The 27535-nt window shown below is 41.0% G+C and overlaps 1 protein-coding gene across 5 annotated transcripts in view; it reads left to right on the forward strand.

The window, feature by feature from the left end:
* Nucleotides 1-27535, forward strand: part of trps1 (trichorhinophalangeal syndrome I) — a 98187-nt gene that overhangs the window by 13201 nt on the left and 57451 nt on the right. For all 5 annotated transcript variants that reach the window (XM_046834893.1, XM_046834889.1, XM_046834892.1 and 2 more), the window contains 3 exons: nucleotides 11534-12366; nucleotides 15329-16392; nucleotides 26123-26723. In XM_046834893.1, coding sequence (XP_046690849.1) covers nucleotides 11534-12366; nucleotides 15329-16392; nucleotides 26123-26723 — 2498 coding nt within the window. The remainder of the gene's footprint in view (nucleotides 1-11533; nucleotides 12367-15328; nucleotides 16393-26122; nucleotides 26724-27535) is intronic.

A 27535-nucleotide genomic window follows, 5' to 3' on the forward strand; every position in this document is an offset into this window, starting at 1 on the left:
AAATACTCAAATTATAAAATGCAAATTAGAAGCATGCTTAAGAAATCATCTCTCTTCTCTCCCAGGATCTCACTCTCTTTTTTAGTAAACAGTCAGTCCTGCCCTTTGTCTGCTTATCATCTTTTGTTTTGTCGAAAACTGCCGAGAAGGAGGTGACCGTGTCTCCTTCAGAGAAACTCTAGCTGTGTCGCAACGCTGTGTGACTTTTACTCAGAGGGGAAATGCATCAGAGTCTGTGGTTTGCTGTCGGTTTCACACTGTAGCTGCAACGCTTCGCTATGAATTGTAGGAAAATCTTTGCACCACAGGCTGGAGAGCGAATGTGATTTCAAGCTTTTGTTTTTAACAGCCTTGTCAATTCGCGCTATCAAATTTTTTCGCGTTTCCCCTCGTCATCACGGAAACCCGAAAATCTCGGCGTGCCGACGCGTTAGCCGTTTTGTTCCTGGCCAGGTATTGGAAAAGAGGTGAAAAACAAAAAAAAACAAGATCCTTATAAGCGTTAAACTTGCTTGCCAGGTTGAAAGGAGGAATTGAAATCTATTGGCCATCTTAAGTGTCTGAAGGTCCTTCACAGAAAAAAGTTCAGAGCCCTCATCACTCCAGTGCAAGCCAGGATCAGAGGCTAAGTGGGAGAATGGTAGTGTCCAAGCAGAAGTGCAATAACATCAACAGCACAGGGTAGATTATTGAGCAACCTGCCTTCATGTCAGGCTTTTTCCTGTTGCTAAATGCTGGTATTTTTAGGTAGGGACAGTAGCTCTGTTTTGAAGAGTTTCACATATGTAATGGAATTACCCCCCTGAGTAATGGAATTTATTTAGAAAAAACTGGTGAGAAAGAAAAAAAAATCACTTCAATACTTAAGCTTTCTGTTAACAAAATCTGTTTGCAATTATGACTTGTAGGCCTCAGGCATTCACAATAGTCAGATTTAAATTGAAAGGCGATAAAAATTTTTCAACCTGGTGTTCAAATCAGTATTGAAAACATCATCTCTGTATCTCTCTCTCTCTCTCTTTCTCTCTCTATCTTGCATGTACACATGCACACACACTCAACCTGAGAAACCAAGGCTAATATTAGCTACCTCCTGTTGCGCTAGCATGCAGGAAAACACATTGCTTTGGAGGAAACTTAGAACGCCTGATGAACAGCGCTAGTTGAAAGATTTCACTAGAATGCCATTTATTAATAATTATTATGTTTTTTTTTTAGCATTTTTATTTAGCAAACATGGGTTAAAATTGCATAAGAAAATTATTCACTTTATCTGGAAAGTGATGCTGTTAGTAGGTTTGGTTAAGTGTGCATCCTATTGTACGTAGTAAAGTTGTAGTTCTGTGTCTGTTTAGTCTCTTTTTCTCGTTCTTATTTCCCTCACCCCCTTTTCTTTTTCTCCTTTCTGACACCCTCCGCGGCGTTGGCGGAAGCCTGTTATCTGCCGCTCTCTCTGCAGCGCGTGATCCCTGGCCCTGGCTGGCAGCTCCAGCCCTGTGATCACAGGAAGTGTAAGGGAAGCAGTTGTTCTGTGTTGTCTCCGGTTGCAGGGTGCGCTGATTGAGTGCACAGAGGCCAGGTCATTGAGACGAGGCCCCTCGGCGCAAACCCCCCACCCCCCATCCCCCACCACCAAAACTCCAACTCCAATAACCTCGCTGTTCCTTTACTGGAGGGCAGTTAGGAGGCTAGTAGCACAGGGGGAAGGACACATGGTTGGGGTTGGGGGGGTTTCACAGTTAGAACAGAGGCCTGTAGAAAACTGCCTTTAATTACCGCTAGGCTTTGAACTCAGCGAATTAGGCAGGTAGTTGTGAAGGAGCGCGAGAACGAGGTGACTAGTACAGCTGACGTCACGTGTCGAATGAAAGGGCCGCATTGTCGGCGGTGAGCGCAAACTGCCGAGGAAACTTTCTCCCCTGAATGCAAAACGATTTAGGACCTCGCGAGGCTTTTGAAAACGGCCTCTGAATCCAGACAATAGCGAAATCACACTGATTATACAGTCACTTTGCACTTATCTGCAGTTTTTATGACACGTGCACTGTTGTGATTGTCACTTTCTTCTCACACTGGACTTGTGAAACTTGTTATGAGAGCCATTTCTGCTTTGGGTCTTGCCTATCTGACCAGAGATCTCGCACACCTCTGAGAGTTAGCAACGTGTCATTATGTGTCTGCAGAGATGAACGAGTGATTTTTCACCCCCAAAATATCCTACTGGCGATTTTTATTGAATTGGAGTGTCTTGGTTATTTTTCAACTGTGTACACCTTTCCCTGATTTCAGCATCTTTTGGCGTGTTCTTTATTCGTTCAGTGAAAACATTTTTATTAGAACTGAGTGAGGAGACGGAGTTTATTTTAGGGTGAAGTGTCGCTTTAAGTGAAACATTAAATATCAGGACACCGAGCTTTGTCTAGCTCATTGCACTAAAGGCACTGTTCTTAGCATTGACTCTTTGATGTGAATGTGTGCTCATGAATAAACATGACTTGCCTTGCTTGTGTGATGAGTGCAGAGAGCTGGAGAGAGTGCAGAGACACTGAGAGAGAGAGAGAGAGAGAGAGAGAGATGTTTTTTGCATTGGGCTTGGTGACATGCCACATAAAAAGTCACAGAAAGGCAGTTTGTCACAGCCTGTTCTTATTGACCCTGGCATCTTTTCACACTCATGCAAGGATAAAGGGGAAAAAAAAACAGTGGTATGTAGAATTATGGGAAAAGCTCTTTTATTTTTTTCGACATGCCTTTCCCTCCTCCCTCCGTTCTCCATAAGCTCTCTCTCTCTTAATCTCCCTCGCTCTCCCGCTGTTTCTCCCGTTTTCTCCCCTCCGTGTGCACGCTCACGTCGCGTACAGTTTAAGACGAAGGGTCTCGCACTGCCACAGACTCGATTATTAAATCATCCGGGCTTATCATCTACTGCTAGCCAACCTCCCTGTATTTGTATGTGTGAGACACATTCAATGCCGGACCTTTCCAACACACACACACACACACACACACACACACACACACACACACACACAAAAACAGGAATGAAATCCCAATCATGCCCTGCAGGCCTTTAGCTCTCTCAACTTCAAAGGGTGTGTGAGGTTTTAGAAAAGAAAAAAAAAAAAAACAGAGAAAGGAGCATGTAGGCAGGTAGTCAATGTGTCAAAGCTAACAGAGATTGCCTTGTGCAGACATTTTGAAAGTTTGACCTGAACCATCAGACTTCTATTTCACGCCTCAGTCAGGACTGTGTGAAATTTGTATCACCTTTGGCTTGCTGTTGCAGTTCCTGATGACAAATCTTCAAACCTTTCTTCATGTATTGCTTCTGAAAATAATAATAATAATAATACCAATAATAATAATTATTGTTATTATAATTATACAATCTGTGTGTGAAAAATCAGCAATAAACTTAACATTGTCTTTCCTTTAAGTCCTCATCAGAGTGTATTTTTCCTTCTTGGAGGGATTTCTGAATGCGTGGAACATTGGGTGTTGTGCAGATTGGTGAGTCAGAACGCCTGTGTGGAGACAGATTTTGGCAGTCTGAGCCTCCTTCAAAGGCCTCAGTGTTGCACGGGCAGGGTTGGATTTATTCTTCCATGCTCTCTGTGTGAATGAGAGAGGATTTGCATAGCCTCTTCTACACGTCCAGGCTCTCCGTGTTGATCCGTGCCTGTCTTTCACTCGGCGCGTTTGAGGAGAGCCGTCTCCCTGCAGGCCTGTCAAGTAAAAGTCCTGGGATTATTTTGGTCTCCAAAGAGGCCGTAAAGTGAAAACCTATCTTCTCAGCGCTTGTTTACATTAGACACATAGTTCTCCATTGCTTATTAGATTTCCAGATCTCTTGTGCAGATTGCAGACGCTGCCACGGAACAGAACACGGGCTGTCGTATAAGCAGGCGAGAGAGCACCCAGATATCTTTTGTAGCAAGGCCTTGGCGGTAGCGGAAAAACATTAAAGCAGAAATTGTACTGCTCAGAATGCGAAACGTGGTAAAGTCGAAAGATTATCTAAAGATAAATTAGAGAACTACTTTGCGTACACTAGAATGAAATTTACAGGTCGAAGATGTGAGTGTGATTAGGTTTAATAATCTACCTGAGTTTTAATTGGTGTTCTTGGCACTCGTTATATTATACGCCTTTGTTCACTCGTCCTCAGCTTGCCCACACAGGCACCAAATATATCCGGCTTTAAAAAAATAGTAATCTTCATAAAGTCCTTGTTCAGAAACCTATTCTTTTTATAATCAGCTCACCTGCAAATTGCCTTGTTTGATTAAGAAATGCATTCAAAATGAGCCTCTTTTTAAAAGATACTTTAGGTTGACATTTGATTGATTTGCTCACAGCTCACTTTCCCCTCAAGAGGTTATTTATTTTCAAGTGTTTAAACTATGAGAACCACAACAAGCAATAATGAAGGTCTGCTAGGGCAGGAAGCATGCTGCCCCAAACTGTGGAATCGCAGTTAATAGAGGACAACGATTTACAGGATTAGCATGATCATGGTTTTTTACAGGAAGACCTTGTTTTTTCAGATAATCAAAATTAAATCTGGTTCAAGTCAAGTGTAAGTGCCAATTGTGTCTCTATGAAGTACAGAGCCATTTCTGTTGTAAGATATATAGCAAAGATTGCTGGATAATGGAGTAGACTGTATCTGTATGTTAGAAATGCCTACGCAAAGGCTGAGAAATAGGGGAAAAAACCTATTTCAATAAAAAAATAAAAAAATCACTTGCTATTGGATTGAGCAATTAGGATATTTTGCTTATTATAACTACATAAAACCCTAATTCAGGGGATTTTTGTATGAAAGTGTACTGTAAAAAAATTGCAAAAGACACTATGTTCAATTTTGACATTTTCTAAAGCTCAGCATGGCTGCTTGTGGAGGAGCGCATGGGGGATTTCCCCTTGAATAAAACTCACTCATGCTGGGTTTTTTCTTTCTGTAAAAAAAACAACAAATAACAAAACAGCATTTAAGTATGCAAGGTGAAGCAATTTGGGTAAATCAACATTTGTATTGTTTGTTAAGGATAATTCCAGATGGTAAGTTGACAACCGTGCTTAAAAACAATCTATATAAAATATACATTATCATTTTGACAATTTTTGTTTGAAAAATACACATACATTTTGTTTAGTTGTGAAGATATAAGCATCTAAAATATATAATAAATTTTATTTTGTATAATAATCAAATGAACTATTCATAAATTCAATATACAGACATCGAAAACAAGCAGTAAATCATGATTGGAAACAGGTAAGTTACTGTTGTAGCAGACAAGTGCTATAAAAAAAGAATGGAACGAAACACAGCAAGCTCACAGGCGTAAAAAAAGGAAAAAATATACATTGGTGTACAAATGCATGAGCATTCGCTGAAAACCACAACAGTGACTAAATGGAATTGTTTATTGTTGCTGTTATTTGCTGCTTTTAGATTTAGTGTTTGTTCGCACCGTTTTAATTGAATCATCACGATGTCGTGAGCGAGCTGATTGTGTAACCTGATGCTCCACAGAACAGATCCAGTGCCACAGTCCCGACGTTACAAACAATCTACACAATAGCACTTCATTATACTACACCATTTTCAAATGAGGATTCTACAGTGTTTACTCACCCTGCTGATGTTTCACTTTCATCCCTGACTTGGGACACACACTTGTACCTGCCCCGCCGGTTGACTCTGAACTCTCCGGCATTTCGCAAGCGGCTGCGTTATCGTGTAACTTGAACAGCCCGACTAATCGATAACAGCATTCGTCGACAACGAATTTCATTATCGATTATTATCAATTTTTTCGAGCGTTGTTGCAGCCCTAGCTTGTATCGATTGTTTACCTGTTATTTTTTTAGATGTTCTGTGAAAACTTCAGTGTATAGCAAAGCTCATTTCGTTTCTAGTTTCGAAGCTGAGTGAATGTACAGTATGTAAACAATATAGCGGTCTCACTGATGTATTTGTGTTCCATGCACAATTAGTGTACTGTGTAATTTGTGTACATAACCTACTATTAAAGCACGAGTGCTAGCAAATGTTTGTATTTCTACACAAATGGGTCTATTACTGATTGAGGTGGCAAGGAGATTATCCGAGGACAGTAACCGTACCATAAACGGTGGAATTGCATTTTTTTCCATAGTGTGTGTGTGTGTGCGTGTGTGTGTGTGTGTGTTTGTTGTGAAATGTAAATCAGTATGCATTTGTGTAGATAAGTCCCCCCCCTAGCTTTTTAAAAAACGGAACCTAGCCACTTCATCAGCATGATTAATAAAGTGTGTAAGTGGAGAGGAAAAAGGTCTTACGGGACTGAGCAATCATCCGTAATGCTCTAAGACAAAGCGAGCACTTGCGGTGTACAGATGCGGTGTTAAGGCACGGTGATTATCCCGTTTTAAGTGTAGGGGGGAGGGGAGACTGAGTCATAGCCAGATTCGTCCTCTTGACATTTGGCTTAATGATAATGAATTGCAGTCTGTTTATCTAGGATTGGGCCTATGTGTTTTCCACAGACCCTACACATGCTCGTAGCATTACTACCTAGACACTAATGTGATTTATTCCTAACGTTCCAAATGAGATTAAACACCAGAGGGAGACGGATTGGGGCGCTCGGGTGCTGTTTTACAGCAGACTCCGTGGCAGTGACATCATGAAAGATGGGTGGAATAACAAGACAGGCGGTGCAAGGTGGAACCGGGGGACCGTTTTACGACAGCGCTCTCACAGACGTGATCGCACTCACATGGTATGCTAGACTAACTAGCGAGGGGGACACCAGCCATGTGTGGTGCGCGGCGGTAGCTTTAAGAGAGAAAGCAGGTCTGTTGCGTTCACGATGTTGAATTTTTAATATCGCTTCATATAACGCGATCAGGTTCAGTGACCAGTGCAGCGTGTTAAATCAGTGAGCTAATGTCTTTGCGACACTGCATGCCGTCTCACCCGAAACGCAACTGTCAGCTTTAAATCATTGGTTTCCCTCATCATTAGCTCCAGGTTATTTCTTACTCACAGCCCGGGTCACACAGCGAGGTTATGGAAAGTGCAGTTTGTGAAAATACTTTTCATCAAAGCGACTTTTTACTTGAGTTCTTTTAGGTTTTAAGGCCAAAGAGTTATTTATTAAGCTGTCAGGTATGGAAAGCAATCATGTTTTTTTAATTGATTTACTTTTTTATCACTTTGGTTTCGAACACCAGTAAATAAAAGATGCAAAGAGAGTCCTATTATCTGACGAGTCCTGGAACTCAATTCTCTGCTTGACTGATCACAACAGCAAACTCTGTGTGTGTGTGTGTGTGTGTGTGTGTGTGTGTGTGTGTGGGAGGCATGTGTTTATATTTTGAAGGGGAATCAAATGTTGAACGTTGTGGGGACTTTTTTTATGCAACAAAACAGGGAAAAAATGTATAAATAAATTAGCTTTGTTACTGAGGTTAAGCAAATATGCTGCATTAATAATTATGTCAGTGGAAGGTCCTCACAATGATTGTATGAAGTGTGTGTGTGTGTGTGTGTGTGTGTGTGTGTGTGTGGGTGGGTGGGTGTGTGGGTGGGTGTGTGTGTGTGGGAAGATGACTTTACTGCGACCCCACCCCTCCGATCTATTCAAGGACTTAAAGAACAGGACTGAATTATGAGTTCATGCTTGTGTTAATAATTTAGTTTTAAATAAATTTGCTCCAGAGTCGAGACTGAGCAATGCAGCTTTTAGTGCTCTGTGGGGTTCTCCAGGTTTGGATGAGATATACAGTATATATATGTGAATCAAATGTGTGTGTGTGTGTGTGTGTGTGTGTGTGTGTGTGTGTGATATATATATATATATATATATATATATATATATATATATATATATATATATATATATATATAACACAGATTTGATTCGCCTGAGGCAAGAAAGCAGTAGTCAGGAGACAGATACAGGTGTTGGTTTTAAACTTGAACCTGTTGTGCAGATTTGAAACACTTTGTCTACAGTGTTGTGTAGACTCAGCTCAGCTCAGCGATTAAAGCGTGAAAGCAGGTCTATTTACAGCCACGTTATTTTAATCATCAGAGCAGTAAAATCGTTCGATTGCGAAAGAATATTGTAATGTTCCAGGTGTTTATGTACACGGGCGTTCATGCACATCAGGGTGTTTACAGCGACGTCTCCCCTGCCTCTCTCTCTGTGTGCTTCTGCTCGGACCCTATGGGCCCAGAGAGAGAAAGCAGATGATTTCAGTGGGCCTGGTTGATTTTAACAAGATTTATTGCCAGCACATCAGGACTCTGGCCGTGGCACTCGAGGAAGATGTCGACTCCTGTGAGATTTCAATGCAGAGCAGAGCATGTACATGTGAGTTATTGTCCAGAATCCGAGCAGCCGTCAGTAACACGTTCATTTTGTCTCATATGTTGTTCATTTGGGTCGGAATTGAAAAGCAGTTGACAAAGCAGACAGAACAATACGGATTGCTAAAGTACTAAAGTAATTCAGTAACACACAAGGACTTGTATGGCGGCTACTTTACATCAATAAGAGAAACAAAGTGTTAAAATATTTCATTGGTCTGGTGAAGCTTTAGCATTATTTAAAGGAATCGCCAGTGTTAGTGCTTTGTTTTCTGTAACGGGGAAGTGATAGTGAGGAAATGAGGGATTTTCTGGTTTCTTAGTAAGAGAAAGTGAAGGAACTTATCTGCTGTAGCGTGAGTGATTGAGTGACTGACTCCCTGCTCTAACATGAGCAATAACAGGAGCGAACCCGTCTCACGAACATTACAAAACATTAAAAGGTATCCCGAAATGAATAAAGATTATAACGTGGCATTCTTTAATTAATGAAGAAGTGTTGGTGGTTCCCTGTGGTAAAAGGAGAATAAAACACCATGTGCTAGTATGGGAAAGTAACGAAGGAAAGAGCCGCTGTGATGACGCACTGAAGGTGATAATTTGCCAATAACAGCAAGTCCTGTAGTGTTTTACTGCCTATTGTTGTTTACTTGCTTTCCTTTACAAAAGTAATTCTTGCTAACTAAGGAAAGAAAACCCACAAGAGTACATCCTGTTATGATTTATTTGTTATTTGAAAACCTATAGAAGTATTGTACATTTTTAGCTACTATAGATACACACATAGACACGTAACATTATTTCCCAGCTGCTTTCTAAATAACAGCCCTTTTTTTTTTTTTTTTTTTTTTTTGAATAAAAGCGAGAGCCGGCTTTGTGTTTTAAATGGAAAAATTGTTGTCTTTTGTTCATCTAAAGTATGGATCGGAGTTAAAAATACTTTGAGCTCGTTGATCCTGACTTCCGAGCTTTTGACAGCGTATGAGCACCAACTCGCCTCATTGTGAGGTTTGATGGGCGTACACGCCTTTTGTACGCAAATGTAATCCAGCAAGAGCCTCTCTCTTCACCTTGTCAGTGTAGCGTTGATGAAAAGCCTCACTGTCACTGGGCGGGCCTTATTCCTTGTAAAGTGTGATGTTTTTAAAGCGCCTCTACACAGCTTAGCGCTCAGATGTCCTCTTCCTGTTTATTGAATGTTCTGCTTTGCCCATAGACCTAAAGACAAAACGGCTGTGTGTACTTGCTGTTGCCTTTTGCCTCTCAGGGTGGATGGCATTTGACTGTGTCGTGACTCATCACTGGACTTAAACCCACTCCCTTCTTTTTTCGAATGAGAAAATAAAGCAAATTGTTGAAGAAGGGCACAATAGCAGATGAGGAGCAGAATAATGTAAGAAGGAGGGACCCGTAAGTGAGCCAGTGATCTGAAATGACTGGTACATGAACACCTTCGAGCTATAGCTATAAAAGCAGATTATCCTGACTTTTGATGGCGGATTGGAATGGCATTGTCTTACTCTTTCCCCCCAGGAGTTTTAATTTAATTACCTTGTGCAAATCAAGGATTACATTTTTATGTTTTTATTTTGAAGTGAAGACATTTTATGCTAAACCACCTGCTCTGATGAACGCATATAGTGCTTTTACTTCCTTTGTAAAATTGAAAAAGGATTTTAAAGAGAGAGAGAGAGAGGGGGGGGGGTGGTGTTAATGAAAGAGAAAGCAAATATGATTCAGGTAATAAACAATGGTTTAAATGACTACTCCATCTGATGTTTCGTTAAGGTCTCAATTGAAGTTGTGCATTTGGTTATACCGATCATGAGTTTATTAAAATAAACATTTAGAGGACGAGCAGGATCGAAAGTTCTGCTCGTACGCAGGGTTCTCACCACCACCACTCACTTTAGATCAGTCCTCATTCCACTAATGTGGGTTTATCTTGCCCTGCAGACACTGCTTTAATATGATGCTTTGTGCCATGCAACTAATATTGTGCAGTTTGGAAGCTTTAGGACAGCAGTCGTGTAGAGAAAAGAAAGCTTCAACATGCAGCCTGATATCTCCCATGAATCAATTTTAATAAAAGCCTAGCTGATACCAAATACTTTAAACTCAGAAAGCTGTACCATATAGAGAAACAAGCACCGTGTGTGTGTGTGTGTGTGTGTGTGTGTGTGTGTGTGTGTGTGTGTGTGTGTGTGTGTGTGTGTTTTGCCTTTATCACATCCCACATCCCAAAGTAAGGATTGTGAAAGAATTGGCGATGGAATGATAGATGGGGGTGTGGTGAAATTTATGAGCTGTTGGTTCAGATTAGATTTTCCTAAGGCTTCTATTAACACAGCACTGGTTAAGGCGTTGTCCTTTTAGCGAACATAAATTGCTTTATTTAATGCCCATTTGGTTTACAGCTTAAATTAGGAAATTGCTCTATATTGTTTTCTGTAGAAATGATACTGGGCCCCAACTGAGTTAAATCATGGGACTGAAAGAAACTAAGCAACACACCCACACACCCACACATCCACACATCCACACACACACACACACACACACACACACACACACACACACACACACACATGTTAAGCATGTGCTCAGTTGTGGCCATAATAAATATGTTGGATAGTTTGTTACAGTGTAGTTTATGAAAGGAAAATCTATTTAATGAAGATTTTAAGCAGAATTTAAAGTTTGTTGTCTTCTGGGAGCAAACTTGTCTGCGACCTCAGTGATTGCTAATAGAATATTTTATACAAGCCAGGATATTTTATTGATATATATATATATATATATATATATATATATATATATATATATATATATATATATATATATATATATATATATATAAGCATATGGGTGACTTGGTATGCTGGGCAAAATGTGATCCCTTATGCCAAATCTATGACAAAATGAACACATTTTCTTCATTAAAATGTCATTAACCAAGCCTAGCGACTGGCAGACTCACTGAGATTAGATGTTTATGGCTTGAGTTGAAGACTTGTTGTAAGCAAATCACTTCTTTCTAGGATTTTTGTAGGGGGTGAAAAAAGCAATCAAGAAGGCTATATTGACACTGAGCTGAAACAGAATGCTTATTGTTCTGCTTTCAAAGTCGTTTAAAGCTGCACTATTTCTCTTGGTGTGTTTCAGATATGGTGCGGAAAAAGAATCCCCCTTTGAGAAGCTTCGGCGGAGAGGAAGACGAAGGCGAAGCGGCGACGGTAGCGGAGGCTGCGGGTCCGGAGAGCGGCGAGGCAGCAGGCAGCGAGGCCTCGGTACCAGAGGAGCATTCAGAGCCGGGCTCCCCCGGCTCCCTCAAACCAGGCACTCCTGGCTTTCATTATCAGCAAACAGAGAACGCCGATGCCTCGCCGTCACGATCAGACCGCGGCCAAAGTCCTGATGGAGAGGGTGACGCCGGTAAGGGTGGAGCAGAGTCTCGGAGACATTCGTCATTGCGCAGGGGGCCAGAGGAATGCGTCATTGTACAGAGCTGTGCCAGCAACGGCGAGGAAAGAGAGCCTACCCACAGTCCTCTAGTGCCGCCTGGTTCCGAAAGCCTTCACATAGAAGGCGAGGATGGATCTGAGGTCCCTCGGCTCCCTCTCCATCCGCTTCACCCGCACAGGCCTAGTGACGAGGCCTCTAGCCCTCCGAGAGCCGAGAGCGGCGCTCCGCCACCTTCCTCTTCCTCCTCGTCCTCCTCCTCACCCAAGCTACAGGACTTTAAGTGCAACGTATGCGGGTACGGCTACTACGGCAACGATCCGGCTGACCTCATTAAGCACTTCCGCAAGTACCACCTGGGCTTGCACAACCGCACCCGACACGACGCCGAGCTCGACAGCAGGATCCTCGCTCTGCACAACATGCCGCAGTTTCAAAGTCAAAGTCACGGCAAAGACGGCAGCAGGCACCCCGGTGTCACCGCTGACCCGGGCTCGCCCAGAGACTCGCTACTCAATGGCACCTATGACGTTCAGGTAATCACTGCACAGTGCATCATCATCTGATATTCATTACAATATGCTTTATAGGAAGAGCATGAACTACACACGCTGGCATGTACAGCATTATATATAATATAATTCTGCTCTTCACTATTCAACACTATACAGTTCAAAAACTACCCACTGCTATTGAACAAATAGGCTTGATTTATTTTATGAGAGTTTGGTAATTATGGTCTTATCCAGCGATGCTAGTTTGAATTACAAGAAGGAGCTGTCAAAGCTTATTTCATCTTCATAAATAGTTCATAAAAAAAAAGCAGAAATGGTCTCTTTTGTTCTTTAAATGCCTCATCCTGCTAGTTGTTTTTTTCTAATTCAACAGCCAGGTTCACAAATTGTCATTACACTGTGTAAACCTTTAAAAAAGGAATAATAAATCTTTATTCAGTATTCATTCCCGAGCGGAATTTTCCATGCTGTAATATCAACGACTGAGATTTCTCATTTAGCCAATGAAAAGAGGGGAAAAAGAGCGTATGGGAAGTCGGGCAAGGATAGCCAGTAAAAACAGGAGAGTCAATTTATTTTAAACGAAGGGTAATGAACAGATGTCATAGCTATTTATCTGCCCAGCTTTCACTGCGGTTTTGCTCTCCACTTCACCAATGTCGTGTTTACAGTTCGACTGGCATATTTAACTCCACTGTTCCTACAGAATGAGCCGTAGGACGGCGCTTGGCTTTGGGCCCCCTCGTTTGCCAATGTCTCAGCCATAATGACTTTAAGGTTCCTCCGTTTCCGAAGCCGCTCAATCTCTTCCCCACGTTTCTTTCTTCATTTATTGTGGATTTTTTCCAAAAAAGATTGAAATATTATTATCATATTTGAATCGGATATTGTATTTGTATTTAGATTTCAGGAAAAAAAAACTCTTTTTGCTATTTGATAAATATTTCTTATTTATCGGATTCTGTTTTCAAGGTCTGTGATATTGTAGGTTGTGAGTTTTAATTTATAAATAGTTTACCGTGACATCAGCACCATATTCAAATCATATTTTTAATATACGATCCCAAGATTGATGATAAACATGAATATTATGTCCTATTTGTCCCGGAAAGATTAGGTCATGACCTGTGGATAAATAATCCCCGAGACACGAATGCGTCTGGGACACATCGTGCTTTCTCAGTGCAACTCACCCAAAAGAACAACCTCTAGTCTTCTCTGAGCTTTTTTTTTTCGATGTTCACACAATATGATTCGTGATGCAATTTTCTTCCATTTTAATTTAGAAGGCCCTCCTTTTGCACAACCGACACCAGTCAGACAGAGTCAGGGCTAATATGCGCTTCTTCTGAACCGCTGCTCACAGGGCAGCGCAGCGCAGCAGGCCTGAAGGAGAACACTAACTAATCTATTCTGGTTTGCTTTACACACATCCTGAAGTAGTTAGGTTGCTATAATGAACAAGGAGAAACCATCCTGCAGGTTTGAGCATGCTCTCTGCCCCTCTCAGGAGCCTGCTTTCAGTCACCCTTTGTATAACTTAATGTATTGCTCGCCCCAAAGTTGCCCATCGTCTGCCATTTCAGTTTTTTAGTTGCATCTTTGCAGATGTTCAGCATTATACATATTAAACTACACTGTTATTGGTTTTATGCTGCGATCATCCCACCTAATCTTTTTTTTTTTTACATTGTTTTTTATTTTTCTTTGTCTGAACAAAACAATCATAGTGTAAACCCCCATGAGGTTAGCTAGACATTCATTTTCTCACAAACTCATTTTCACACCAAAGAAAGTAAAATGCTCACGCTCGTGACCGCTCATCACCCGGTTTAAAAACGAATCCATTAATAATGCAGTGAATGTGCTCGTGGACAGAATCCAAACATCAGATTAAGTTCTGTAGCTCTCACACTCCTGTGATTTATGTGGATGTTTGGAACAGGAGTGTGTCGGGAAATACAGGTGCAGTGATTTGTTTAATCATCTCCTAAACATATAGCTCTACAGCTGCTAGTAAGGACAAGACTACACAGTGACATGCCACTATTATTTAGTCTTCATCTTAAAGGGGAATTTGTACAGGGCATGTAAGGATAATGGCCCAGGGTTCTGCTTATTATTATTAATATTCTATCTAATTCAATTATTTAGAAATCAAATGACCTGATCATTTAATGATCATTTTAAGGCAAAGGCCTGATGGGTTACTTACCTTTCGGATTCAAAGTCTAATGCCTTACCCACTTGGCTACCACCTCCTCTAACAACAACATCATCATCATCATCATCATCATCATCATCTTTATTATTATTATCAGTAGTATTTTTCTAATACAATTTTTTAGTTTTTTTTGTCATCCAGCTTGATTGTTGAAATTATTTAATGTATTTATTATATAGTTATTATTATTATTACTATTATTATTATTAGTTGTAGTAGAGACATTTTGAGACTTTTTTTGTGCATGTGTGTTTATTTTCTGAAATAACTGTTTGTAAAACATGATTTGATTTTTATTGGATCTCATCTTATGATTACCAATTAAGCAGTAGATAAATGTACCATCATGTAAAAGCATTCATTTGAATCGATCATTTCAAGTCTCTTTTTATACATTTCAGTAGATGTGTATAATAAAACGAAACCCTGCCATTTTGCATTTTCATGCACTGTTGCTTCATGCCTAAGAAAGTGTCACAAGCTTCAAATTGTTTCATCTTGCAGACTGAACGCTTTTCAGATTCCCACTGAAAAGTGATAAAACCATTAGAGGCGGTATGATATGCCTTTGCGAGGAGATAACTGCTGCTTCTTCTGTCAGATTGGAAACATTACTGAAAACTATCCATCTGTTGTCTGCAGCATAATGTGCCACTTATGAACTATGGATGTTTTATTCTTTTTTTCCCCCTCTGTCTCATATTCTCCATTACTTCCTTCTTTTTCATATGTTCATATATCTCCTTCTCCTGCTACCAGGTGACATTAGCGGGCACCTTCATAGGCATTGGGAGGAAGACGCCAGACTGTCAGGGTAACACCAAGTATTTCCGCTGCAAGTTCTGCAACTTCACCTACATGGGCAGCTCGTCAGTGGAGCTGGAGCAACACTTTCTTGATGCCCACCCAAACAAGATGAAGAACCCTCCGTTGGGTATCACAAGCCCTGAAGACAAGTCTGTGGAAGCAAAGGGAAACTGTGCGCCATGGCCAGGAGTCGAGGAGCCAGGCACGTGGGCAGAGCGGGTGGCGGTCCGAGCAGAGGACGACTCAGTGGCCGGGTACTCTGTGCCAATCCGGCCGGCGGGCGCCGACATATCAGCAGCGTATTACTGGTGCAAGTACTGCAGCTTCAGCTGCGAGGCATCCAGCTCCACGAAACTGCTGGAGCACTATGAGAAGCGCCACTGCCAGGCTGCAGGGCTGGAGAGCAGTCCGGGAGAGAAGGAGCGAAAAGCCAGAGATGGAGATCTAAATGCAAAGAGGAAGGAAAATCAGAGCAGCAAGGCAGGCACGGGTGCTGACTCAGAGACAGTGGTGACCAGCTACAATTGCCAGTTCTGCGATTTCCGCTACTCCATGAACCACGGGCCTGATGTCATTGTGGTGGCTCCGCTGCTACGCCATTACCAGAGGGCACACAACATCCATAAGTGCGCTATCAAGCATTGCCCGCTGTGTCCGCGCGGCCTCTGCAGCCCCGACAAGCACCTGGGCGACGTCTCGTATCCTTTTGCGTGTCGCAGGAGCTCGTGCCCGCACTGTGCCATGCTTTTGCTGCAGCTGACACCTATCGGTGGTGCCACGCCACCACCCAGGGCCTCTGTCACCCACCTGTGCGATCAGTGCACATTCTCCTCCACCGATGTGGACCTGCTGCTCTTGCACTATGACAGTGCCCACGCTCCCCGCGCCCTACTGGAAGCCAAGCCCGAAGACGAGGCGACGGGCGAGGGAGGTGGCCGGGGCCATCACGGAGAGTACACCTGCACCAAGTGCAACTTCTACACCGAGGTGGAGGAGGAGATTTTTCGTCACTACAGGTAAATTTTCATTGAAATGATTTACATTTTTGATGCTAAGTGGAATTCACTTTTAAGAGATTTATTACATGTTAATTTATCTTTAAAAAACAAAAAAAACAAAAACAATCGTACGAGCACATTCATCTCGCTCATTTTATTCTATTTAGGCCCAAGCAGTCTTCAGTCATACACCTGAAACCATTGTCACGATTAGAGATAATCAAATCTCGCATGATGTGATTAGACTATCTGTTGTTGTGAAGCACCAATATTACTTTCTTACTAATAAGCAACAGATTTCCCCTCACTGCTGCTCCATGGCCTTAAGTTAAGCAACGCTGCGGAATAAGTACACAATGTTAAACATCAGGTAATTCGATCTGCCTTTAAAAGGTTCCCTTCATTGGTTTTGATTTAACTTGCCTTTAAGCCAAATGTGTGTGTGAGAAGGAGACATTTTTTTGTATGCAATCCCTTAAGCCATTATAGAGAAATGCTTTTCTCATAATAGCTTTATGGGCAAATGGTTTCCTCAAGGACGGGCATCGTGGAGCACTACCTCAACATATGATCTCAATTATTTGGGTATTTTCTGCCATACTTTACAGGCATGTTGTGGTTTGATTTATAGATAAAAAGCAGTTTGTGTGCGCCACAATTAATATTTAACCATTCGAGTCCAGAAATTTGCTGTGCTAAATCCAGTGTACACGACGTGTGAGCACAGCAAACTGCCTAAATCCCTGCTATGTTTGACCATGTAACACACAGCTTACACAACACTTTTCATTCTCTGTTTGTCGCCAGCCTAAGTGTGCTTTTTATGTAAATACATTATACTTTACGTCCATTTGACTTTTTTTTGTGTATAAAAGATAAATCATCTTTAAATATCAGACGTAAAGGAGGACAGATATTCCTCTGTCCATCCAAAAGAGTTTACATTTACTCAGATACCATTAATCATTTGTTCTATACCAATTTTTATTACATTTACATTTGTGGTGTGGAGCAGACGCCCCTGTCCAGAGCGACGTACAAGAGTGCTTTGAGTCTCTAGCAATGGAAAAATCTACACTGGTACGCTAGATTACAAATTTAAGATAAATCAGCCTAGAACTCTTGATTTTCATAAAGCAGAGTTGGAAAGTGCTAATTTCAGGAAGGTCTTCACCCGCCGCTTAAAGATAGCCAGGGACTCCGCTGTTCGGATATCGAGGGGAAGTTCATTACACCACCTCGGTGCCAGAACAGAGAAGAACACACGAACACATGAACACATTGACGTAAACACATTCTGGTCTAATGGTTTGAATAAACAAAGCAATTTGGAGTTTGACAGATTTCAAAAGGGTGGTTCAGTGTTTTATTCTCTTCTCAGTGTAGGTTCTGTAAGTGTTACACAGTAATCATGGCAGTGGTTTACAGGCTTTGGCCATGGTGTATGAACTGCTTTATGTTCAGCTACCACATGCTACAACAGTGAGGAATGAGGGAAAAAGCCAGTGGCTGTGGGTTCTCTCACCAAACAAAATGAAAACAGGTTAGGAAAAAGATGCATCAACTGGTCTGTGGTGGACTGCTGGTGTTATGTCCGTTTATTACTTCTTTTTTTTACAGTTTTTATTTTGTTTTACTAATGTTTTAGTGACAGTATAAAACTTAGCATTGCATTCATTTTTCTTTCCTTTGCACTTTTCCTATATCACTCTATATGTATTTAAATATACTTTTCAAATATTATTCTATTACTGGTATATCAGTTGTTATATGATTATGTAAGAGTAGATTTTTGTAAGATTTTATGATTTCAAAATATTTTGGCCTGTATTTCCCACTCTGCATTAGATTTTATTTCCTGACTTTTATTTTTCGACTTTATTGAAGCAGGTATTTGCCCTGGGAATGTCATACTGTGTGCGTTTAGATCATACAAGAGTTAAATTCTTCGAAATAATCCCCTGTATTGCCTTTACATTTACATTTATTATACAACTGAGAAGTTGATGGTTGAGGGTCTTGCTCAAGATCTTAGCAGTTGCAGTTTGGTGTTTCTGGGATTTGACCTCAGGACCTTTCGATCAGAATTTCTACATCTTAACCACTGTGCTTGCACTTCCCTCTACCAGCCGAACACCTCTTTTTCAACAGTGATGTATTGCAAATTTGAATAGATTTTTCAGACCGCCCTGCGGGACTGTGTGCTGTAAGTGATGTATGAGTTCTTGCACGTAATTAAAACCAGAGTATAAAGACTTTAAAGACTTTAATCTTCTATCAGCATGAAGCTGATGGATTCACTTTACAGTGAGTGTCTCCACACAGACCTTGTAGGTGCACTTGTTATTTACTCACTCGGATGCGATGGATCTCGTCCATTCCCTCCCCCACGTGGACACAGACATGTTTTGGAGTGTGTGTGTGTGTGTGTGTGTGTGTGTGTGTGTGTGTGTGTGTGTGTGTGTGTGTGTGTGTGTGCATGAAATGTCTCGGTGTGTGAAGCTCAGAGCCGGTTGTTTGAGGCGGCTGCGGAGTAACGCTGAGCTTAGTGGAGTGGCTGTTTCCTACCCGGTGGTGTATGGAAGCATTCTGAATAAGGTCTTGTTTGTATTTGAAGCTTTTAGCGAGGACGGAGAAATGAAACCTGCACCGCCTCCCTGGAGATTCCCCACTCCTCACCTCACACCCTATGCTGTCTGAGCTTACTCTTGTTGTTTTTTTTCCCCCTATTTACATGCGATTCATATACACAGTGCATGATTGTGCATGTGTGTAAAAGTTTGCTGCTTACATGTTTGTGTCGGAGCAGGTTGAGGAAGGTTTAATGCTATATTATAGTTCAGGATTTTACCTTTTTGTTGTAAACTGTGTCAGCGAATGTGTGAAAATGTCTGAATCTACAGCAGTTGTGTATTTTTGATAGAGCATCTAGCGCTACAGATATAGATATATGTACAGTGAGCCACCCACTACAGACATGAAGCTGATAGTGAAACTGCAGAATGCTACCTTAGAACCCGCACACTAAAATGAACTATGTGGAGAAAAGTTTATGGACATATGACCATACATATTTGTATATGTTTTTTGAACATATCATTCCAGATCAAGTCCACAATCGGTGTTATATTAAACTTTACTCTTCTGCGAAGATGTTCCCTGAGATTTTAGTGTCGTTGTGGAGATTTCCAGTTATTACAATGTTGCATTTCTTAATACATAAACTATCACACATTTAAAAGGTATATAGTTAGAATAAATGTTATGGAACATTTCAGAGACAAACTTGTTCCTATTCCCACTCATAGACATGATTTAACAATTATGCCTGTAATTTTATTCTCTTTATATTATGAGCTTCGTTTCTAATGCAGAAACGTGGGTTAATTTTCTGTAACACCTCTAACTGCAGTTACACCTGTAACGTAAACATTATGTTTGGACTCGTATAACCGATACTCTGTTTTTCTAAGGGGAAGATTAATGAAAGAAGTGTTAACTGTCAGCACTTTGTGGCAGTAAGTCAGTACGTTATCTTTAGAAGTGAGAATTTTGTACTTTTTTGTTTTTGTCAGTAACACGACAAATGTCTTATTGTCTTCAAGAGAAAAAAAAAAAGGTTTGAGGTTTGAGAAGGAAAGACTGTTTATAGCTGCTATGACGTAAATGATAACGGGAACTTACTTGTTTCGTGGAAGTTCCATAAAATTAAATGTAACTATAAATGGTGAAAAAAAAGCATGAAGTGCTGCTTAATAATACATGCAACATTGCAGTGTGGCGTATTTCTGTGCTGTGAGAGGAATAAATGACTTTAGGATGTTTAGTTATCTGACAGAAGTTCCCTCTGTAGTGATTGTTTTTTTTATTAAAAGTATGATTTATTCCTCTTATACCACAGCAATTTACTGGTGATTGCATTCGGTTACATTGCTCTGTTTCCACCCTTGACTTCAGACTCTAACAGAGTAGTTTCAGAGCCTTTCATTTTCCTCTAGTAATTTTCCAAACCTCAACCGTTGCCTTTCTTTAAAGATGGAGCTTTGAAGAAGCCACCTGTCACCTCAACAAGTTCTCTCTCCTCTCCTTAAGGAGGATAGGCAGGAGGGTAACTTGTGCTATGCCCAACTTTCCATTTCCTGTGTGATGTCATGTGGATAGGGCACATCACACTGGTCTGATTCAGCAGGCCACGCATTGCCCACCCCACCCCTGTCCCATAAAATAGCAGTATTCAGTAAGTGCACTAGAGTGTGGCTAAAGGGGTTTTTATTTTCAAAAGCTCTAATTACTGCCACTCAGTACCTGTATTGGCAGGGATATTGCTTTACAGATTTTTTTCTTTTTTCTTTTTCCACTGCCAGTTATATCAGAGTTTAGATACAGCACATGTTTTTTTGTGGTACGCCTTCAATTGCAGATTACACCTAGAAATTATAGTGTTGAGAAGTTGTTAGCATCACCCCTGCTTCAGTGCACAGCCACCCGCACTGTGTTTTAAAACAGCTGGATGCAGCTGTTGCCCAGGTTTTTTTAGACGGTTCGATGGCTGAGCGTTGCCCGGGTTTGTGCAGTCACACCGTTTGTACCTCAGCTCATACCCCCAAAAACATAAGGGCTGACGGAAACTTTGAAAGGGCAAGATGAACAAAGATGGCCGGCAGAGCGTGAGGAGAAAGTGTGTCTGACATCAAAGGAGCGTGGGTAGGAATCTGTGACTTTTCACAAAGTAACATAGAGAGTCGGGAGGTTAGGCTCGCAGTGTAGCATTAGTTCAAAGAATTAAGGACGATATCGGTGGGAAGTTTTCACAAGTTAGGCGTGGATGTGGATGTGCCTGAGAGAGACGGGTTAGTATATCAGTTATATATTATATATATTATATCTACTTTATTTAAATGTAAACACAGACACAATGTCTGTTATAGCTAATTATATATGTATTGACTATAACTATTTTATTTTTATTTAACTAATAATAAATACATTAAATATTTATTTAGATTCATATAAATGTATAGGCCATCATTAGTTTCACAGTTAAATTTTTTATTTCCTTTCAGCAAAATGCTGGTGATGTTTATCTGAAAAGTCAGCAAGAAATGAAAGTTAAATGACATGGCATTTTATTTTTATCATTTATTTACTGATTGATTTGCTTTTATTTTATTATATTTCTTCCTTACTGGTGAAAAATGCCATTTGATGAAACTGTAGGGATCTTGGTGCTTCGTGGGGCTTTTGGTTCCTGATTTTTCCCCTGTACACCCTGTACATTAAATACTCATTCAGCTTTGTGTATCCGAACTGGTAATGTACTTTTCAAATCTCATTTGTTATATAAGTTAGAAATGCCACCACACGTAAACCCGCCGTTAAAGCCAGGAATTACAACCAGTCTGGACTAATTCAATTACAGCCTAAGTTGTTATTTTCATTCTGGAAAAACTCTGTTAGAGCAGTGCAAATGGACAAAAGAAACAAAGATGAAGCAAATGTAAATGAACCAAACGAATGACGTCCCAAATGAGTCATGTTCTGAATTTACTTCTAGATTTTTTTTTCTTGTTTAAGTCGTAGTCTTAATTCAATGAGCTGCTGCGTGTGTGGTGTTCCAGAGCACAACGGCAGATTTTGTAGTAGGCTGCTGAATGCTCCTTTAATCAGTCTTTAATCAGTATGGACCGAAAACTGTACTGCTGACTTCAAGGTCCACGTCAGCTAGCTGACCCTAATGAGACTGTTTTTTTGTAAGCTACACACACACACACACACACACACACACACACACACACACACATTGTCTCTCTCCAGCTCAGTGAGCGATCAATTGCGAGTTTGGGGGTCAGGAAAAATATTTGTGTTTCTTGTCAGTGGGGTTAAGCGAGGCTGCTGAGTTATGTTGGAAGCGGGCCGCGCTTTGTGCAAAAAAACACAAGAATACAGGAGCAGCTCTATTTTTATAGGCCGTACATTGCACACCAGCAATGCGCTCTGCTGTAGGAACGTGAGCAGAATACAGACCAGACTTTTTTTTCCTTCTGCTTTGTTCCTGTAACGCTGTAATTGAGTCTGAGTGATGACAGTCAGGTAGACTGGGAGGGAAAAGCATGTAACGGATAACTTTTTTGTTAGTTACTTTAAATGTTGCTCCAGCTCAAGACAAGTGATGCGCTGATGGTGAACATCTCTCTGTTGTCTTCAGTTATATAAATGTAAAAGTGTTTTTTTTTTTTTTTTTTGTGTATTTTACAGTGAGGGGTTAAATATTATGCATATTGCTGAAATGCAAGGAGCTTTGTAATGGTGTGGTTATGTCTTTATAGGATGCATTGTATAGTAGTGTACAGTAGTGTGTGTGTGTGTGTGTGTGTGTGTGTGTGTGTGTGTGTGTGTGTGTGTGTGTGTATTTGTATATTTGTATATATACACACTTTCTAGATAAAATTTTTTTTTTTTAAAGCTAACCATTGGATTCCTATATGCTTTTTGAACATCCAATTCACATTTAGACCTTATTTGCCGTTTTAAGCTCCACTCTTCTGAGCAGATGTTCCACAAAATTTTCGAGTGTTCTTGTAAAGATTTGTGGTGATTTGTGAAGGGTGTTAGTAAAGTCAGATACTGTTGTAGGGTGAGGAGGACTGGGGCGTGTCCAATTAAAACGATTCATGTTAAATAGGACTGAGGTGAAAGGTCTATAGCAGACCACTCAAGATCTTCCACTTAAATCGATGTAAACCATGCCTTATTATTACATATTATTACACACAAACTTCATAAAATCCTCACCACCGTCCATCTTTTTGTAATAGTAATGTCTTGTTTTCTATATGGATTGATAACACTCAAAGTCTTCTCTATGGCAATGCATTTAAGCAAAAAATGAAATATGAATTATAAAAAAAATAAACAAAAACATTGAAATGAGAAATTGTTTAAATATAGGTAAAAAAAGAAATGATTTACATGTTCCAGGAAATCGAAATAAAATTTAAAACGTCAAAGACATCTACAGTGTCTCTGAGGGCATACTGTGATATCACAGCACTGATATTATATCATTATATCTTTCAGACTCTGGTGTGTGTGTGTGTGTGTGTGTGTGTGTGTGTGTGTGTGTGTGTGTGTGTGTGTGTTTGCGTATATAAAAGCGGGTCTGTTTCACGGTGTGAACAGTGCGATGGAGATTAGAAGTGCTGCCGGAGTGTGTGTACGTCTAGCTGTTGGACTTTGGGAAGCAGGAGCTGAAGCGGTTGATGTGCCTCTGCCACTCAGTGTCTTAGCAGAACCAATTTTCACAGTGCATGCTGGGAGGGGTGGGCAGCAGCACTGATGAAAAGCACTTTTCCTGCCTGTCTCTCATTTAGTACTGAGCTGGGATGACATGCTGGGGCTGTTCAGCTTGCTCCTGTTCCATCCTTCCTCTTCTCACTGTCTCCCTCTGACTGTAAAAGCCCTATTCCTGAATAACAGAGCTCAGTCATTGTCCGGTCAAGCTTAATAACATCAGTCACATCTACATTATACGGAATACCCCCTCCCCTCCACCGCCCTTCCTTTTCTCTTTCTCTCACTCGCTCTCTATCTCTCTTTGCTTGTCTGAATGAGGCATCTTTCAGTCCTGATGCTGACAAGCCAGCACTAGTGTAGACCTGGCCTGCTTCTCTCTATATTGACTATCAGAGGAGCTTTTAGCTGAATTGCTATACTCCATCTCTTTATCTATCTTTCTTCTTTCTTACTCTTATAGAAGGCAGATTGTGAGTTCTGCTTTCCAAAAGGGCCTTTGTATTTCCATCTGTGCCGCATCCTTTTAGCCAGATGAAATCAACTATAATTGCATACAGTATTTAAAACTAACCCCTGCATTTTCTCTTCTACTAGAAGAATAGAGAAGTTTATATTCCACAATGCAGCATGCAATAATAAAGGGGCAAAGCCCTTCAAAAGTCAGAGAAACTGGGGAATAAAAGCTTTTGTTGATAAAATTATATATAAAAAAAAAAATCAATGATAATATTGTAATATCAGGGTTAAAATACATGAATGTATTATGCATCAATTGCATACTAAATATTTTATTGATCGGTAATTCGTTGACTAGTTTTCGAGGTGTTAGCTTAGTGGCTACCAGTTTGGGGAGGTGGAATTGGCCTTTGGATCTAAAGGTCATGAGTTTAAATCCCAGCTACATCAAGCAATCACTCCTGAGCCCCTGAAAGGCCCTTAACCCCAAAACTGCTTAGTTTTATGAATAAAATAAATATAAGTTGTTCTGGAATAGACCGTCTGCCAAAATTCTATAAATGTAAATGATAACTTGATGAGTAAACTTCTGGAAATCTTTTGAATCATCCAAGACTCTAAGGATGTTCAGTGGTAACCATTAGGCCGTTTTTTTTTTTTTTTTAGGAAGTGAAACCTAATATTTCTAAAGTTTGTTTCAACACTCTATGCTGTTGCTTTTGCATTGAAACCTTACATTACCTTTGCACAGACATCGTCCCAAGCTGTGCTGCTGTGCTTTCAGATTCAAAACATGAAGATATTGATCAGTGGCAAAAGTCCAACCATAGCAATGAACGATTGTAAAATAACCAGAAGCTTTCTAAGCCAGGTTTGATTTTCTTTATTATTTGTTTGCAGAATTTAGATTAGAATTTGGTTGCATTGACTTGTTATGGCCGAAGGGAGGCAGGAAGGCCAAGGTGCAAAGGAAATCATTTTGAATTCCAGGAGTAATATTACACACTCATTTACTTAAAGTTCAGATGATTTATTTACTGCACATTTGTGGATAGCTTGGCACCCGTTCCCCGTTCTATTGCTCTCTTTTTATTAAAAAGAAAATAGGACAACGAATCATTGTGCAGGTGAAAAGAGCTGACCAAGCGGACCACTTAAACCGCATTAAAGTAATCTAGACCTCAGTTAGAGGAGTTTAAGCACCAGATATTTTTAGTTGAGTGATGTCTTTCCTTGGTGGTACACTAGAAAGTACTCACAGAGAATAGGAGTGAGTCATTTTAATGTGCATGCCTGAATGGTATAATATGGTGAAATGCTTAAGAATATGTATTTAGTTTATTAGGAACACATGTACACCTGTTATCCAAGGCATCAATCATGTGGCAGCTGTGCAGTGCACAGAATAATGTAGATACAGCACATGACATCGGTTATCGTTCACCAGAATGAGGAGAAAATGTGATAGTGACAGTCTACATGGCATGGATGTCAGTGCCAGACAGGCTGGTTTGAGTTTCCTCAAAAACTATGATCTTCTGGGATTTTCCTACACAACTGTCTCTAGAGTTTACACAGAATGTTGCCAAACACAAACAAACAAACAGTAAAATATCTACTGAGTGCTTGTTCTGCAACGGGAAAAAAAAAAGGTTAAATCTGAGTGGTCAGAATAGAACCGTTTAGACTGACAGAAAGGCGTCGTAATCCAGACTTTTACAACTGTAGGGAGTAGAAAAGCATTACAAAATACACAACACGTCAACATGAGCTACAACAACAGAAGACCACATCAGTTTTGGCATAGGAATCTAAGGCCGCAATAGCCACAGATTTACTGAAACTGGACAGTTTTGAAAAAGTGCATACTGTGGGGACACGCACGATGTGATCATCGACTGTAAGACTGGATGGTATTAGGACCTGTACTAATGTATATACATGCTTTTGCTTGAGATTGACATGTCTTTCCCTTCTTATCCTTTCTTTCTGTGTACAGGAGAGTTCACAGCTGCTGTCGATGCCGCCACTGCAGCTTTACAGCAGCCGACACCACGTCCCTGCTCGACCACTTCAACTCAGTCCATTGTCAAGAGTCCAGTGAACCAGGCTCTGCCCCTGCTAATGGTTGCTCCGCCCCCTCCACCCTGCGCATTAAAGAGGAGAGTAAAAGCGACCTGAAGCTCTACAGCCTGGTGCCCCCAGAGGCCAGACCCGCCGAGGCTGTCAAAACTGAAGCCCCCGATGAGAAAGAGAAGGAGAAGTCTTGGCCTGAGGCTCGAGGAGGGACAGAGCAGCAAATCCAGGGCATGCTCTGGGTTCCCAAGGAGCGAGTGGGAGAAGTGCTGCGGGGAAGCCCTGCACCGTTCCCTCACGTTACACTAGGGTTGCTGAGCTCTCCCTCAGTCCCACAAGAGCAGCAGCAGAAAGGTGCAGCTGTGCTCAGAGACTCGCCAGGCCTGGTGTTCAGCCTCGGCGCAGACGCTAAGGGCTACCTGCAGGGGACGCCAGCAGGTACAGCAGCCGAGAAGCCAGGGCAGCAGTACCCCAGCTCAACAGAGGGCAAGAGTGCCAAGGAAGAGTCACAATCACTTCTACGGGTAAGCTCCTCTACACTGTCCGTCTGTTTGTCTCTGCCTTTTGATCCAAATTCTTTCCCTAAATGATTGTGTGATTATCCATCTTCTCCAAACATTTGACAATGTGCGCATGGTATCGTGTACACAATGCCTGGCTGTTCTGGAAAGATTAACAGTCACATCCCATAACAACGGCAATCAGTTATTTCTCTCCAGCACTCACCTCAAGTTGGGTATTTTGTTTATAGAAACCTAGACGTTCTATTTTTCTCTCTCGCTCTCTTTCTTTTATAGTGTGTTTGTGTGCAAGTTTGTTCCCACTAGGTTTCATCGAGGTCAGTTGTTTGCGCTTACAAATCGCTGCTCTCCATTTCCCTTTACATAGGGTCCTCCTAATTGAAAGAGGTACCCAGAGTGCAGAAAACACGCTGATATAAACGTTCCACAACGCAAGAAAAAAAAAAAAAAACATTGTGCGGTCTTGTTTTGGCCTTTACAAGGATGCACGCTCAAGAAAGCGCGATGCTCAGACGTACTGCGTTTGATTTGTGGATAGTCCAGGATGCACTCCATTTACGTCTCAGCACCAGGGAACATGTCGTCTTTTGATCATGTGCTTCCGGTAGCCAGCCATACGCAGGTGTACTTCTTGAATTTCTGTACTCTCACCACGCAGGAGACAGTTTTATCTTCGATTGCTTTTGTAAGTCATCACGTAATTCGCCATAACTTATTTTACTGGGATATCATTTCTATGTAACGCAACACTAACTACACATTCACGTACAAGCGAGTGTTTTCTCCCTTTCAATTAAACAAGATAAGAACACGCA

Source organism: Silurus meridionalis, chromosome 22 (assembly GCF_014805685.1).
Source record: "Silurus meridionalis isolate SWU-2019-XX chromosome 22, ASM1480568v1, whole genome shotgun sequence".
Classification (NCBI taxonomy): Eukaryota; Metazoa; Chordata; class Actinopteri; order Siluriformes; family Siluridae; genus Silurus; species Silurus meridionalis.